At 53.2% G+C, this 16,581-nt stretch overlaps 1 protein-coding gene across 2 annotated transcripts in view; it reads left to right on the plus strand.

Annotated features, from left to right (window-relative positions):
• CDH22 (cadherin 22) overlaps positions 1-16,581 on the plus strand; it is a 132,122-nt gene that overhangs the window by 40,054 nt on the left and 75,487 nt on the right. For both annotated transcript variants that reach the window (XM_049698851.1, XM_033433841.2), the window contains exon 2: positions 14,951-15,583. In XM_049698851.1, coding sequence (XP_049554808.1) covers positions 15,326-15,583 — 258 coding nt within the window. In that variant the 5' untranslated portion in view covers positions 14,951-15,325. The remainder of the gene's footprint in view (positions 1-14,950; positions 15,584-16,581) is intronic.

A 16,581-nucleotide genomic window follows, 5' to 3' on the forward strand; every position in this document is an offset into this window, starting at 1 on the left:
GGGTTGGGGGAATAGAAAGACCCAGGGACAGAAGTGGGCCCTAAGCAGGGCGGAGACCAACCCCCCCCACACCCCCGCACCGCAGGAAGCCTACCGTGTTGGTGAGCCACAAAAGGTAAGTTTCCAGAAGGGAGCTGGCACCTGGATCACAGAGAACCTTGAATGCCAAAACAGTGCTTCTGAGAGGTGACAGGTCTTGATCAATGATTTGGAGAGCGTGTCTAATCATTAGACATGGGTCCTTCAGAGAGGCAGGCATCTCCCCATCCCCAGAGGAATGCGAGCAGAGGCTGAGATCTAAGAGACATCAGACGTCAGATGGATGGGTCAAGGTCTAAGAGGGCCTGAAACCCTCAAGAGACTACAGCCCTCCAGGAACAGTGGTTGGGGGAAGAGGCGGTGGCCATAGTATTAAGTGCCACAGCCCTGGAGTCAACTGCTTCTTTGGTATGTGACCTTGGCAGTTGACCCCACGCTCCCTGGCCCCATTTGCCCATCTCTAAAATGGGCGTGATGGTAGTGTCTTGCATCACGGTTAGTGTGAGGATTAGATGGAATAGCATCGATGTGCTCCTTTATTGCTGGGGTTACTGTTGCTTCTCCGCCTTGGCCTCCAGAAGCCTATTCTGCTGTCTTGGCCTCTCCTCTCTCCCATTCTAGGAGGAAGCGGCCACACTGGAGATTGGGGCTGACGAGTCTCCAGCCTGAGGCCTCCCTAAGGAGCTTGCCATGGCTACCAGCTGCCTGCAAGGAGAGGCCATAAATCCTGAGCCTGGGGTGGTAGGAGGGAAGGAACCCGTGTGCCGGGTGGGAAGGGGGGGCAGCTAAGTGGAATTGAATCTTGTTTAAGGAGGAGGCTCACACCTCCCTGGGCCTGTAATTTACTGCGAGGTTGACAAGATGAAAGCGGAATTTTCAGTGGCATAATCACTGGGACTTCGGGAAGCCGCGGGAGACAAGCCATGAGGCAGGTGGTGGCAGCCAGGGTTTAAGCGAGATCTGGGGCGCTGATCCCGCTGTGATCACAGCGGGCAGCAGACTGGGGCCACAGGACTCTGAGTGGGGCCGGCCCAGCTGGCTGAGCCCAGGGCTCAGGCCACGTCTTGTCTGCTGTCATTCCAGAGCCAAAGTCAGGCCCCGATTTTTCAGCCAATTTTATGTAGTGGAACGTACCGCCCAAGACAGCTGTGACAGTGGCTGCTGACAGCCGTCAGCTGAGCCCCTTCACCAGGATTGCCCTCAGCTAAAGGGAGGTGTCTAGCTCAAGGTCACACCCCCTGGAGAGGTGGACCACTCACGTCCAATATCTGGTAGATGCATGGATTCAAAGGCCAGGCCCCTTGCCTCAACTTGGAGCATCCCAGCTCCAGAGCGCCCCACGGAAGCAGCTGGGGCCTCTGCTGTGACAGCCTCACAGCGCAAGTTCTCCCTCTGTGCAGCCTTGCCTCTCTCACCCCTGTCACAGTGTTCCCTTCAACTCTCCTCAATAAACCTCCCGGAAGCAAATCTCTACCCTGGAGCCTGTTTCCAGGGAAGCGGACCTGAGGCTTTCCATCACCAGGAGGCTTGTTGTAAAACAGCTTTTGTGTACAGTGTTGTAAGAGGATCACAGAACCTTCTTTTCCAGATGGGGACACTGAGGCCCAGAGAAGCAAGAAACTTACCCAAGAACACTTGGTGTTAGGGGCAAAAACTGGGATGCCGGACTCCCAGCCCAGTAGCCCAACTCCTCCATTTTGCAGATGGGCAGACTGAGGACCAGAGAGTTGGGGGATGCAATTCAGCATCTATTACAAGGAACAGGGGAGAGTGGGGTCATGGAGGCAGTATGCTAGGGTGAAAGCTCACAGCTTTGGAGCTTGATCCTAGCCACATGGTGTCTCGAGCAAAGCCACCTCTTCTTAAGTACTTCTATTTTTCATCAGTAATTGGAGAGACTAAAGCACATCTTGGGAGGATAGGGTGAGGCTCGCTTAAAATACTAAGAGCTCGCACTGGTTGTTTATTGGGTGAGCCCTTCACACACATCTTGATGAATCACTGAGAAAACATGTTGCTCATGGTAGGTACCTGATGCTTGACCTTTGTTATACAACTTTCTGACCACCTGGTCCAGGGGCTCCCGGGTCAGCATCAGAACCTGCTAGGGAGCTGTCCCAGACCTAGAACAGGCTCTGGGGCCAGACTTTCCTAGTTCAAGTCCTGGATCCCCACTTCTTGGCTATGACTTTGGGCAAGTGACTTCACCTCTCTGTGCCCCAATGTCTTCATCTGTAAAATAATAATAATAAAACAGACTGTGGCACAGCTTAAACCAGGGAACTCATGTAAAGTGCTTAGCACAGCGGTTAACAAGCACAGCTTCTTATTTTTATTTCATGAAATACACAAGTCCTGGCACGTAGAAAGAACCCTATAAATGTTGCCTATTAATATTATTATCACTATTACTGAATCAGATGCCCCGGGGACCTGGGGATATGTGTCTTAAGAGTCCCTCTTGTTATGCTTCCAACATGACCCTGCTCCCAGCAGGTCCTCTGATGAGCTCTGGGAACCACCGTTTGACCTTCCATTGTACAGAAGCCCAGAGGGGGCGGGGACTTGCCCCCGGTCACCCAGCACGGTGGGATCACAGCCAAGCTCCAACCTAGTCAGCTTGCCTTCCAGCCTGGAGAGCTTCCTTCTGTGCTGCAAAGGGACAGATCCCTAATGTCATCTGCTTGGGTTGCAATAAAAATTAACTACCCTGAATAAGTGCATCATCAATGCAGCTCCAAGACAGATAAGGGATGGAAATGAGATGTGTCACACATGCTCCTGGGGTATCCAAGCAGTCTCTTTAATGACTCCCTGGAGGGCCCTCCACTCCTCTGTGAGGACAAGCCAGCTGGTCTCCTCTGCTCTGCCCTGGGTGAGACCCATTGCTAGGTCTGGGATGGGTGCCCCAATAAGCCTTGAGTGAGCAGAGCTGAGGGTGGGGCTTCACCCTTGGCCAGCCCGGCTCCAGTCCCCCCTCCCAACTCACCTGTGCATCTTACAGGTGCATCCTGACCGGGACCACCTCGGTTCTCACCCCAGCCCAGATGGTAGTGTTTTACTGTCTGAGTGAGGGTGATGGGTGAGGACTTCTCCCCTGCGGATGCTAGAATAGAAGTTGATGCCCAGGGGCAAAGGACCCTGCTGTGGACCCCCAGTCTCTGTCCCTAGCGATCCTCTGCTACAGATAAACTTTAATAGACTCAGGTCTGGGGAAACCTCCCTGTGGCTGGAGCCATGTATTCCAGGAACTGCGTGGGGGAGGGAGAGACCCAGAGGGAACATCCAGGCCCCTGGTAGGATGGAGGAGCTGGAATCAGGTATGTGTGTGTGTGATATGAACAGATATAGCAGACAGAACAATGGGAGACAGACAAACAAGGAGGCAATACAGGGGGAGAAGAAGATAGAAGGGAAGGAAGAGAAAGAAGAGCAGGAGAAAGGAAGAAAGCAGAGGAAAAAGGAGAATGACTAGAATGGAGATATAAATCATGGTATACTCATGCAATGGAGTACTATACAGCAGTGAAAAGGAAACACGAAAGAACAAAGATGAATCTCCAAAACAATGCAAACAAGATGCAAAAGAGTGTATACAGCATGATTCCATCTATCTCAAGTTTAAAAACAAAAGAAAACTAAACTAAGACTTTAGGAAGGCATAATTAGATGATACAGCATATAAAAAGGCAAGGGGCTGGTTACCGGAAAAGCCAGGGAGAAGGGAAGCAGTAGGTTATGGTCAAAAAAGGGACACAGTTGGGGGGCTTCTGAAGGGGGGACAATTTTCAGTGTTTTGATCAAAGGGTGATCCATGGGTTCATTTTATAATTATTTGTTAAACTCTGCATGTATGTTTTGTGTACTTTTAGGTATGAATGTCGAATTTCACAATTTTAACTGATTACAAAAGTCAAGAAAGAGGAGGAGGAGAGAGAGGAGGGAGCAGCTCAGGCGTGAGAGGGAGAAGGACCTCCCAGGGCTCTGCTTGGCTGGTACCACAGCAGGGCCCTGCCCCCCATCCGGCTGCATTTGTAAAATGGAATAAATATTGACACGGCCAGGATGGTATTCAATTTGTCCTGATCACTGGGCTGCAGTGAGTTCTGACAGGGCGAGGTGTAAAGCGGCAGCTCGGATGTAATTTCTACTGTCAACATGATGTACAGCAGGCTCTGCCTGGGGCACCAGCAGGCGGGCAGGGCGGGGGCAGGGCGGGGAGACAGGTGCAGGCCCCGGGGAACCTGGGCTGGAGGGTCCAGGTGGCCACCCCAGGGCAGGTGAGCAGTGGCAGCTAAGGTGTGTGTGTGCATGTGTGTGTAGTTGTGAACGTGCATACACGAGTGTGTTCATAACTTTCATGGGAGGTCATGCTTTAAGTAGACAGTCAGGCCTCAGGTAAGCAGTGTCAAGAGGTGTTTGAGGGGAGGGACATAGTCCATGCTTAGAGCTAGATGCAGGCCTTTCCTTCCTTCCCAGCAACCACTAAACACCTCTTTGCCCATCCTCATGCCCCTCCCTCTGCCACAACCCATTTGAATTCCACATCTACCAACTAGCTAGCTGTGTGATCTTGGGCAAGTCCCTCAACCTCTCTGAGCCACTGTCCTTTCTTCTGTAATAGAAATTTTAAAGAGAGCTGTTGCAAGATTTCAATCAGATCCTTGATATAAAGTGTCCTGCATGGAATTCAGTGTCGCCTCTTATTATTAGCTAATTGGATGGCACTGTGCCCGGCACACAGTAAAAGTTCTAAAAATGTTATCTGTCATCGTCCTCACTGACTCAGAATCAGCTCAGAATATGCAGCCTGCCTCCATTTCTTCCTTCTCTATCCCTTTGATCTGCCAAGGATGTTGCCCCAAAGGAACAAAGCTTGGGACAAACCCCACTGGGTCCCATCAGCCCCTGCATTCTTATCAGAGTGAAATGCATTCTTATCAGAGTGAAATGAGACTGTGAAGGGGGCTATTGTGAGGAATAAGCAAGGTGATACCCATAAAGTGTCAGAACAGTGCCTGGGTTTTAGTAGGTGATCAATAAATATCACTTAAAACAAAAACCAGGGGTCATGCCGATGTCGCTCTCCCTCATCCCCTACGTCAGACCCATCAGCAAGACTGGTCCACTTCCTCAATATTTCATATCCGTCACCTTCTCTCCATCCCACAACGGCCTTCCTTGTCTGAGCCACCACCAGCATCTCTCCCCCAGACACCGCCACCGTCTCCTCTCAGGGCCCCTGCTTCTGGTCCTGCACATGCGCAGTTTGTCCTTTAAGCCTCAAACCCGTGACCTCCTTCAAAACACAAGTTTGATCACATCTCCTCTGCTGAAAACCCTTCAATGCCTTCCCATTGCTCTGAGCTAAAAATCCAAACTTCTTAAGCCCATTCGAATGTTGCCTCTCCCCGGCCCCACCCATCCCTAATGAGCACACGCTGTGCTCTGGTCCCTGAATTTTCAGGCCCTCAAATGTGGCTTTGCACATTCTGTCACCTGGGCCCCAGTATGTCGCTCTCATCCTTTACATTTCAGCTCAAAAACCCCTTTCTCAAGGAACTGCCCCTCCCCGGCCCCACCCATCCCTAATGAGGTTGTGCCCCTGTTAAATGTGGGAGTCCCCTGTACTTTCCCTCTGTGGAACCTGATCCCGTTGGTAATTGTACATTTACTTGTGAGATGATTGGATTGATGAATATCTCCTCCTTACACACACACACACACACACACACACACACACACACACACACACACGGAACAGAAGGCCATGGGGTCAGGGACTTCGATTTGTCCACTGCTACATCCTCAGCCTCCAGCACAGTGTCCGGCATAGAGTAGGTGCTCAATAAATATTTAATGAATCAATGAATGGAACAAACAGAAGGAAACGATGCCATAGAAGGGCAGTCTCAGGGGAGATGGTGTGGCCGTAACCAGGCAACCCCACCACCTGGCCTTCCACCCATCCATCCAGCCATCCAGCCATGCATTCTTTCATCTGTTCATTCACACATTCAGTAGCACCCACTCTGAGCACGGCACAGAGGTGTGAGCTGAAGGGCAGAGAGCAGTGAGGGAGGTGCCCACGGCCAGCTGGCAGGATGCTGAGACCGAGACAAGAGAGAGTGTGGTTCTGAGCCACCACTCAGACAAGTGAGCTCACTGGGGTCGGGGGTGGGTGAATTGGGGGAGGCAGAGAGGCTGCCTGGAGAAGAGGGCATGGGCCCCGAGAGGTGGGTCAGTGTTGGATGTGGGGCAACATGAGAGAAGGGTATTCCTGGCAGAGGGAACAGCAGGAACAAAGGCCTAGAGGCACAAAAGTAGTAAACAGTGGTTGGTGCCACCTGCCCAGAGAGATGAGTACATGAAAAGATGCAGTGACAATAACGTAGAGGGGGGCGTCCAGCTCTCACGGGGTCTTGAGTGGCCGCATCCTCCCGGTTGTATCTTGGGCAAGTTTCTTGAACTCTTTGTGCCTCAGTTTCCTCATCTGAAAAATGAGGACAAATAACAGTCCCCACCTCAAAGGACTCTGTCTGTGTGGAGTCATTGAACAGGAAAAACTCTTTGTTACTCTGAATGGTAACTAACGAGTGCCAGGCCCAAGTCTGGACTTTATCTTGAAGGTGAAAGGGAGCTGGGGAAAATTTTGAAAAGAAACTTCCAGACTGAGCTGGGCTTCATGAAGTTGCGTCTGGCAGCATGCCCAGCATAGACTGGGGGCAAGACTGGGGGCCCTTGGACCAGCCTTTGCAGATGGGGTGACACTGTATATGGGGTACATACGGCCCCAGCTCTGCTCATCCCTGTCCCCTGACCTCCCACTAAAACACCCAGAGAGGCAGTCGCTACCCCACCTAGCAATATAACGCTGAGCTTATAGGACACGTGCATCACCCCCAAGACCCCAGGGACAGCCCACAGACTCGGCCCACACAGAACAGGCCCCCATCCAGTCACTCGCTCCACACTTACTGAGCGCCTACCACAAGCAGGAAGTTGTTCAAGGTGCTGGGATACGGTGCACACGCATGCTTCCCCTGCACACATCATTACTGATACAAACGCACACACGTGCTCAGGCAGACACATGCTCATGGATGTCAAGGCAGCCCAAGGCCGTAACTGGTCTGCTCTCCTGTTTATGGTTTCACCGTGCTTTCCTTGGAGCAGGGGGCAGGGGAGCAATGAGAGGTGAGCAGAGACAGGTGACCCTGCCCAGCACCCCTCCACACCTCAACAGCTCCTGCATTACTCTGGGATGCATTCTGGCCTGGAGGGAGAGTACTGAGCTGGTAGAGATCATTTCCCCCCAGGGAGAAGGCAGCGGCCAAGCACAGAGATCTGGGCTCAGGATCCAGCCGGCATGGTGCCCTTGGGACGCGGGCAGGGCAGACAGGAGCCAGGCTGCCAGACACAGTTCCCACTGGCAGACCGGGGAGCCAGGCGGGCACGGAGAAAGGACATATACACGCCAAGCCAGCGTACAGAATGGAGGGAGTGAATGAATGAATGAGCAAATGAATGAGCTGCCTCTTCCTGCATCCCCCAGGCACCAGCCTAGCCCTGGAGCCAGAGGAACTACCCTGACCCGGTACAAGTCTTCACTCTTCTTGGAACAAGGTGCACTCATGGGCTCATAGCAGTTGTTAAATATTTGTTTATTTGTTTATTTTTTGGCCACACCGTGTGGCACGTGGGATCTTAGGTCCCTGACCAGGGATCAGACCCGAGCCCCTGTATTGGAAGCGCGGAATCTTAACCACTGGACCACCAGGGAAATCCACAGTTGTTAAATAAATGCATGAGTGAATAAATGAATGACTGAGTGGACAGATAATTATGAACCCCTTTTACCTGGTCAGGATACTTTGTACGTAATAGGGGTCCAGTAGTATTTTTCAAGTGACCAGAAATAATAATAATAACAGTAGCCATTATCGGTACACTAGCTAACATTTATTGCCGAACACTGTAGGTCCCTTCACATGCATCATCTCATTTATTCCTCACACTAGGTCTAGAAGGTAAGCACTATTATCCCCATTTTTCCGATAAGAAAACTGAGACTCAGAGAAATGGAGAAAATTACCAAGATCATACATAAAGTAAAACAATGGAATTGGGACTCAAACCCTGGTCTGACTTTGGACCTCGTGGCTTTAGGTCCCCTGAACATTAAATTCTGCCCCAGAGATAGGGGCCTGGAAGGTTATCAGGAATCTGGGGGAGGAGGCAGGGGTGAGGAGCCCCAGGCTGCACCGTGAAGTCTTCCCTGCTTTGTCCTGCCTGTGGAGTCACTGAGCCCAGCCCCTCTTCTTGGTCTTGGCAGAGTGAGAGTCTGGGAAACAAATGTGGGATGGGTAGGATAAGAATTCCTTCCTCTGTCCCCGGGGAGACAGCCAGATGACAAAGGAAGGCCTGGCGCTACTGAGCTTGCAGTGATACAGCCTTGGCAGCAGTGGTACTAGGGCACTGAGAAATCAAGAAAGGACATGCTGGTCACCCAGCCCAGATTCTGAAAGGATACAATGTAGGCAGTGGCAGTGATGCCCACAGCAAATTAGCAAGTCTAGCAGCTCCTCAGTGAGAAGGAAAGGCAAGTTGCCCAAGCAGCTCCTCAAAGCTATCCGAGGCAAAGTTCTCCTTAGTCCCTCCCAGACCCCAGCTCCCTGTTCGGCTCTGCCAGGTGTGTGTGGGAAGGAGCAGGGAGGGATGGAGGAAGGAATAGGCATGATCTCTGTCCTCCAGAAGCTTGCCATCACTGCTGACACCAAGCCCCAGAGGAAGACCCAGCCATAGGGGTCTGAGGGGGTTCAGGGGAGAGAGAGAATGAGAGTCTGGAGGAAGTGGGGCTGGAACTGGATCATCCAGACCCAGAATGGATAACTTTGGTGGTTCAACAATATCATCAACAATACAGATTGTGCCGTCATTTCTTAGTAGGTGCCTTTGGCCTCTTGGAGTAGCTCCCCTCATTGTCCCAAAATGGCTGCTATTGCTCTGGCCATCACCTTCTCACACATGCAGAAAATAAAACATTTCTCCTCAAGGCATCTCTTTTTAAAGAGTAAAAAATATATATCCAGACGCTCTTCGGGAGTTATATTTCACTGGCCAGAATTATGTCACATGATACTTTCTAGACCAATCACTGGTGGGGATGGGGGAACGGCTCTTATTGGCTTAGACTAATCACTGTTCAGAGGGGAGGGGCTGTACACATGGCCAAGCTGTGGGAAAGTGGCTATCAAAAGAAAATTGAAACAAGAAAGAAGGATGGGGGGATGAATTAGCCTTTAGCAGCCAGCCCATCTTTTATATTTCCCATCGCTCTCCTTACACACCATAAAACCCAGCCAGACTGCTGAGGTAGGGGCGGGAGCTGGGAGAGCAGGCAAAACGAACCTTCAAAGATCCCTAGAGGGGCTGCGGCCCACTCACACATGTGTCTCCACCTATTCTCTTCCCAGTCTCTCCTGAATCCACTCCAGTCGTGCCTGCACACCCACCACTCAACCAAAATAGCTTTATTCAAGGCCACTAATGACCTCCGTGTTGCTAAATCCAATGGTCAATTCAAAGTCCGCATCTGACTTGACCCATCAGTAGGATGACCGTATAGATTATCATCCAATCTGAGAGCAAAAGAGGGTATGACGCTATTCATAGTTATGCCAGGACAACAGATGTAAAGTGGAACTGATACAAGCAAAGGTGGACAGACAGTCACCAGTTAATGCCTCCTTCTTCCTTTCTTCTGTGGGCTTCCAAGGTACCTCCTCTCTCCTCCCCTCCCCTCCCCCTCTCTCCCCTCTCTCTCAGCCTCCTTCGCTATTTCTTCCTCATCTACCTGATCTCTATGTGCTGAGGTGCAGGAACTCTTCCCCATCTACGCTCACTCCTTCATAAGCTCACTCAGTCTCAGCTCTAAATATCCAAATTCCCTCATTTGTATCCGCAGCCAGGACCTCGCCCCTGAGCTCCTGACTGTAAGTACTGTTGCCTGCTCAACGTCTCTGCTGGATGTCTAATAGGCATTGGATGTAGCACGTCCAAGACTTGATTGTAATATGTCCAAATGAGTCCCTGATTGTCTTCCAAATCTGCTCTGCCCATGCTTGTCTGCAGCTCCGTGAAAGGACACCCCATCATTTCCGTCGCCTAGGCTGCAGATGTGGTCATGCTCGGTTCCTCTCTTTCCCTCACACCCCATTTCTGACCCATCAGCATATCTTGTGATACAGCCTTAATTCTCAGCACCCCCACCGCTCCCACTTGGTCCAAGCCGCCTTTACTCCTCGTCTGGATTACTGAAATAGCTCCCTTGCCCCCTCCCAGCCCCAGCTTCTATTTTGAATACAGAAGCCAAACAACCAGAGTGATCTTTTAAAACACAAATCAGATCATGTCATTCTTCTGCTCAAACCCTCCTACTGGGTCCCATCTCACTCAGAAAAACCCAAAGGAGACCCTGCAGAGTCTGATGCCCAGCTCCACATCTCTCTGGCTTCATCTCCTGCTGCCCCCCCTGCACTCACTCCATTTCAGCAACACTGGGCTCCTTGCTTTTCTCCTGCACACCAAATACGCACTGACCTCAGGACCTTTGCCCTTGCTGTTCCCTCAGCCTAGAATGCTCTTCTTCCAACTATGTGCACAGCTCTCTCCTTCCCTCACTTCAGATCTCTGTTCAAATGTCATTTTCACTGCTGGGCGTTCCCTGACCACCTTGTATAAATTATCATTTATAATACATGATTGAGAGAGAAAGAGGGAGAAAGAAAATCCCCATCCAGAACTTCCTGTGCCCCTTACCCTGCTTTGTTTTTCTCCATAGCACTTACCATCATCTGACATGTTGTTTGTTTATCGTCTGAACCCACTAGACGTGCAAGGGCAAGGACTCTCTTTCTTTTCATTGTGCTGAGAACAGAACAGAGTGGAAACTCACAAATATCTGTGGAATGAAGGAATGGGCACCAGATACACACATGCGCTGGCATCCACGATTGCAGACCTGTGCCCGCACGCATGTAGGAACCACACGCACTTACGTGGGCCCGAGGGCACATGGATTATAGGAGGTGAGGCTGAAAAGCAGACAGGGCAAAGCCAACATTTACTGAGCAAGGTTGGGGCTCGGCTTTTCATCCCATTTGGGATTAAACAGCTGTGCGGTAGGCTGAGACGTGTGGCCCAGAGAAGGCCACCCACATGCCCAGGACCTCACAGAGAGGCCCAGCAGAGCCAAACGCAGCTCAAAGGCGCCACAGCTGTCTCCCCTGAAGGACTTGGAATGCCCACTTGGGAAAAGCAGCTGGAGCAGGAGAGAAAGGAAGGGAGGGAGGGATGGGGCAGTGAGAGCCTCGTCCCTCAAACGACAGCACAGGATGTGCCTCGTAGAAGGGGGTAGGTGGGGACTGAGATGCAGCCACCCTTGTCTTGCCAAGCGTGCCTCCTGGCACTGGGCTGCATCCACTCAGGGGGGCGTCTTTTCCCATCCCCTCAAAGGTGCCCAAGGGGAATCCAAGTCCTGGGTTTGAGGCCCTGCTCCACCACCAAGTATCCTATGCAACTTTGGACAACACTCTTGGACTTTGCCCCTTTCTAAAGTGGGATTTGACCTCAGACCTTTGTAGCGCTTCCACAGGGCGCTCCCTCTCCTCCCCAACACCCCAAATTCCACATATCCAAATCCCTCCTGTGCTTTAACTCCAAGTGCCACCTCCTCTGTGATGCTGTCCCTACTCTGCAACCCACTATGCCTAGCCCTCCAAAGTTAAAGGACTCACATCATGAAATTCGTGATTACGGCCATGTGCCATTTCAGTCTCCCATGGTTTTTATTGTATAAAGTCCCTCCTAATATTTCTCTGCACGCTCAGAATAAAATGGACACTGCCTTCCTTCCTCCAGTCTGCCTTGTACCCGCCCTCTCCTGATGCACCTTCAACCACCCCCTTGCTCTGTACCAGCTTCAGTGGCCTCCTTACTGTTCGTCAGCTTGTTCCAGCCTCTGGACCTTTGTACATGTTGTTCCCTCTGCATCGAACCTTGCTGTACCCTGCTGCTTCTCATTCTTCCAGATCAGCCAACGTCCCTTCCTCTGAGAGATTCTCCCTGATGCCCTGTCTATAATAACACACAGCCCGGTCCTTCCATCATCCTCTTCCTCCCTCTTTCCTGCTTTATATTCCCTCTTATCAATCTCCAAAACTGTATTGTAGATTTCATTCCTTTGTTACCAGAAGGTCAGCTCCATGAGAGCCGGGACTTTTTATTGCTTTGTCTCCAGTGCACAGGGGCTGGCATCAGGGAGGCACGGGTAAATATTTGTAGAAACAGTAAATGAATAACCAGAAGAAATGCATCTCTCCCCTGTCGTATAGCTGAGCAGCTGATTGCATCTTGCTGTCTCACGCAGAGAAACTGTTTTTCAACGGTGTTGAATGAATAAATGAAGTGCATTTCTGTCTCCCTAGTTGCAGTAGATGCTAATGTATGATGAACGAATGAATGACTGAATCTTAGTATGTCCCCCTCTTGTAAAAGGTGTTATAAAGAAAGAAATCAAGGAAAGGAGGGAGAGAGGGAGGGAGAAAGAGCCACAAGAGGGTGCCTGCAAACATTGGGGGAATCTCCCCTTGTTCCCACTTCCTGCACCAGGCCTCCCCAGAAATGGCCCCAGCCTCCCCCAAACCCTCCCTCCCACCAGCCCCTCCCCTCTGCGTCCCTGCAAGGCTGTGATGGGCCCTGAAACTGCCTGATGGAGCCTGGGGACCAGTTCCTGCAGCGCGCATGGAAGTCATAAGCTCCAGGAAATGAAGGCTTCGGAGCGGCACCTCCTTCTCACCCATGACTCCAGCCTCGTTACAACCAGCCCAGGCCATAACGTGGGGAATCACCGCTGGATCCCCAGAGGCGGCAGCACAGCTCAGGGATTGCGGAGAGGGGGCCGCTTGGGTGGGGGAAGGTCCACCCACATCCCTGGGTGGCACCTTCATCCCTAGACCCCATGGAGTGGGCGAGGAGGGGGTGGGACAGGGGAGCTGCGGATGCTCACAGCAGGGTCGTGGGCCTTCCTGATGTCCGTTAATTCAGGGTGGGTCCTACAGGGAAAGGGCTGGCTCAGGACTCCTCCCCTCTGCTCTTCCCTATGAACCGTTGATGTTTTCTTATTCTCATTGCCCTGAAATTCAGTTTTAACGCCCTCACTGTCACCCGCACCTCCCAACAGATGACTCCCTACCCTGGAACCCCTTCCATAAAGAAATTCTGGAGCTGACAGTGGGAAAGAGCACTGGGGAGTCGAGCATCTGCAAAATGGGTATAAGACACCAACTTTCACAGTTGTGATTCATGTGAGTTACTGAGTTAAAGGTTGGAGAATCACCTGCTGTGGTCCTGGGTCACAGGAAGTGATCAACATGTCTTCTGCCCCAAAGAGTCCAGCCACTTCCTTTGTCCACAGGAGGACCTGGCTGGGGCCAGGTCAGACCCTCACAGATTCTCTGCTTAGCCACACACCTCATGTTTCCAACCTGGTCCCCCAAACTAGCCAGATCCCCCTTAGCCTGGCTGCATACTCCTCTGTCAAAATGCCCATCCCTTTCTTCTCACCGATCAGATGCCCCCTCCTCCAAGAAAAACAGCCCTGATGCCCTCCCACCCACCTGCCACTTCCAGACAGCTGTGCCCACTCCCTTCCCTGAGGCCCACAGCTGTCAGGTTGCACACCCTTTTACAGCTCTGATCACAAACAACCTGGCATTTAGGTCGTTCGTTACTGGGGGTTTTGTCTCTCACCCCACTAAACTGTGAGCTTATTTAATCTTTATCTTAGCATCCAGCCCAAACCTGGCACAGAGTCGAAGCTCAGCGGAATGGAGTTGTTGAACTGAACTGAGCTTGGGGAGAGGAAAAGTGGGGACTGAGCCCCTCACCTCCGCTAATGCTTCTCCGTGCCTGAAACTCCTCCATGAAAGCAGCATTGCTGTCCCCTGTAAACACCCACATTAAGCCATTATTCATCATTATGGCTTGAGTAGGAGTTAGTCCCTCAGATCCTTTCTTGCTGAAAGCAGAATCTGATGGAGGGAGGGAATGAGAGATGGATTGATCTGGGGAGGCAGTGCCGGTCCAGGAAGGGGAAGTGTCTTCCAGACTTTGGGAAAGGAAGGTTTTTCTGGGGAGTGTGGAGACACCAAAGGCAAGCTCAGAGGGGATGTGACCCTGCCCAAAGCCACACAGGGAGCCTCCAAGCAAGGCCCTCTGGGACTCAGGTGCCCCACCCGTGAAAGGGAGTGTGCAGGGACTCACATGAGGTCAGTGGGCCTTCTCTGGGTCCCTGGTTTGGATGGAATGACCTCTCTGTGCTGCTGTGGGGAGGCAGGCGTGGTGGGTGGTGGGCTGCGTGCTGGACTCTGTGTCCCCAGGAGGCCTGGGTCCTGGGAGCTCTTGAAGACCCCTTCTGGAAGGGGCAGCTTCCTCTCTAGGATGGGGGTTTCCTATGGGGTCGGCCGGGCTGGAGAGATTGTCAGCCAGGGGGCAGGGAAAGCAGCTCGTAAGGTCCCTGCCCCTGTGGGCACCCGGGCTGGCCCAGAACCACCAAGAAAGGGCTGGATGCAGGGGTTGTGAGGAAAGGGGGCGTGCTGGGAGAGCGGGGGAGAGGAGAGGTGTGCGATGGGAGTGGAAAGGAAGCAGCCAGGGCTGGGGGAGGGGGAGGGGCAGGGCTACTAAGCCGTGGGCCGAGGAGGCGGGAACCACTCTGTCTTGTTTGCCCCACGCTGCACAGTGCCAGGCACATGGTAGATGTCTAATTAGTACCTAGAGGACAAAAAGGTGGACCCAACCTGCCCTGTCCCCGCAGAGAGCCTCCTCTGATGTTTTCTTGTTTTTCTCGCAGGCTCCTGGCCCGGACGGTCTCTCGTCCCCGAAGGACCCCTGTGCTCAGGGACCATGGCGCACCCCAGACTCCGGAGCTGCCAAGGCGCTGCCTGGTGATCCGGCCGCGGCGGCGCCAGGGGGGCGCGGGCGGGGACCCCGGGGGGCCGTCCATGCCCCGGGTGCGGCCGCGCCCCCTCCCCCTCCAGCCGGGCGCCTCCACGTCTGGGCGGCGTTCAGGGCCGCGGGCCTGTCCGGGTGCCCCGTCGGGGGCGGCGCCCCGGCGGCCGCGCTAAGGCCACCATGTGACGCGGCGCCGCTCCGTCCTGCCACCAAGCGGCGACGCCCTGCTACCTCCCGTCCATGCTCCTGGGCCCGGGCCCCTCGCAGGCCAAGCATGAGGCCGCGGCCCGACGGTCGGGGTCTCCGGGTAGGAGCGGCGCTGTCGCCCGCGATGCTGCTGCTGCTGCTGCTGCTGCTGATGCCGCCGCCGCCGACAGGACCCCTGTGGGCGGCGGGCACGCCTGCGCCCTCGGCGTACGGGGCTGCGCAGAACGGCGCGCCGGGTGCGGGCCGCGTGAAGCGCGGCTGGGTGTGGAACCAGTTCTTCGTGGTGGAGGAGTACACGGGCACCGAGCCCCTGTACGTGGGCAAGGTAAAGTGGGACCCCGCACCCGCTGTCCCGCGCCCGGGACCCCGCAGATGCCCGCTGGTAGACGCAAGGGACCCCAGTTCCCTCCCCCCCTAAATCCCAGTCCCTGCTGCCTCCTCCCTGCTGCCCCTGGTCAGGAGCAGACAATAGGGTCATCACTCTGCTCCCATTACTACTACGCATCCTTCTCTAGTCCCTCTTCCTTCTGCATCTTAGAGCAAAGAGTACTAGTAGGGAGGGAAACCCAGTCCATCTTGTTGCTAGATGCATCTAGAAGGGAGAAACGAGTTTGCACATCTGATCATGTCACACACAAACTGTCCCCACTGTGTTTAAAATTCTTCAGTAGCTTCCCATGCACTTGAGGTCAAATCCAGATTCCCTCCCGCCGCTTGCCAACACCGGCTCCTCCTCCGGCCTCATCTGCTGCCACGCTCGCTCTGAGTTTCCGACCACACACCCTTCTGATGCCCTTCTGATGGTCCCTCCGATGCTCCCACAGGCTCCTGCCAGCCCCGTCCCCCCTTATCTAGGTTGTTTGCCTCCCTCAACTGTTCTCTCCTGCTCCGTTCTACTACTTCTGCTGCTTACTTTATCTCACACTCAGGCCTCTGCTCAAATGCCACTTCCTGAAAGAAGCTGCCCCTGAACACACCGGGCTGGGACAGACCCCTCTGCATGTGGCCATCCCTCCCTGTTATGTGCCCTCCTAGGTCCTGGTATCTTTCCTTCATAACACTTAACTATGCGTGTGCTTGTTTGATTATGCAATTAATGCATGTCTTTCCTATTAGATTGTATGTTTTGCTCACCATAAAATCCCTAGTGCCGGGCTTCCCTGGTGGCGCAGTGGTTGAGAGTCCGCCTGCCGATGCAGGGGACACGGGTTCGTGCCCCGGTCTGGGAAGATCCCACATGCCGCAGAGCGGCTAGGCCCGTGAGCCATGGCCACTGAGCCTGCGCGTCCGGAGCCTGTGCTCTGCAGCGGGAGAGGCCACAAC

The sequence above is a fragment of the Orcinus orca genome, chromosome 16 (assembly GCF_937001465.1).
Source record: "Orcinus orca chromosome 16, mOrcOrc1.1, whole genome shotgun sequence".
Lineage (NCBI taxonomy): Eukaryota > Metazoa > Chordata > Mammalia > Artiodactyla > Delphinidae > Orcinus > Orcinus orca.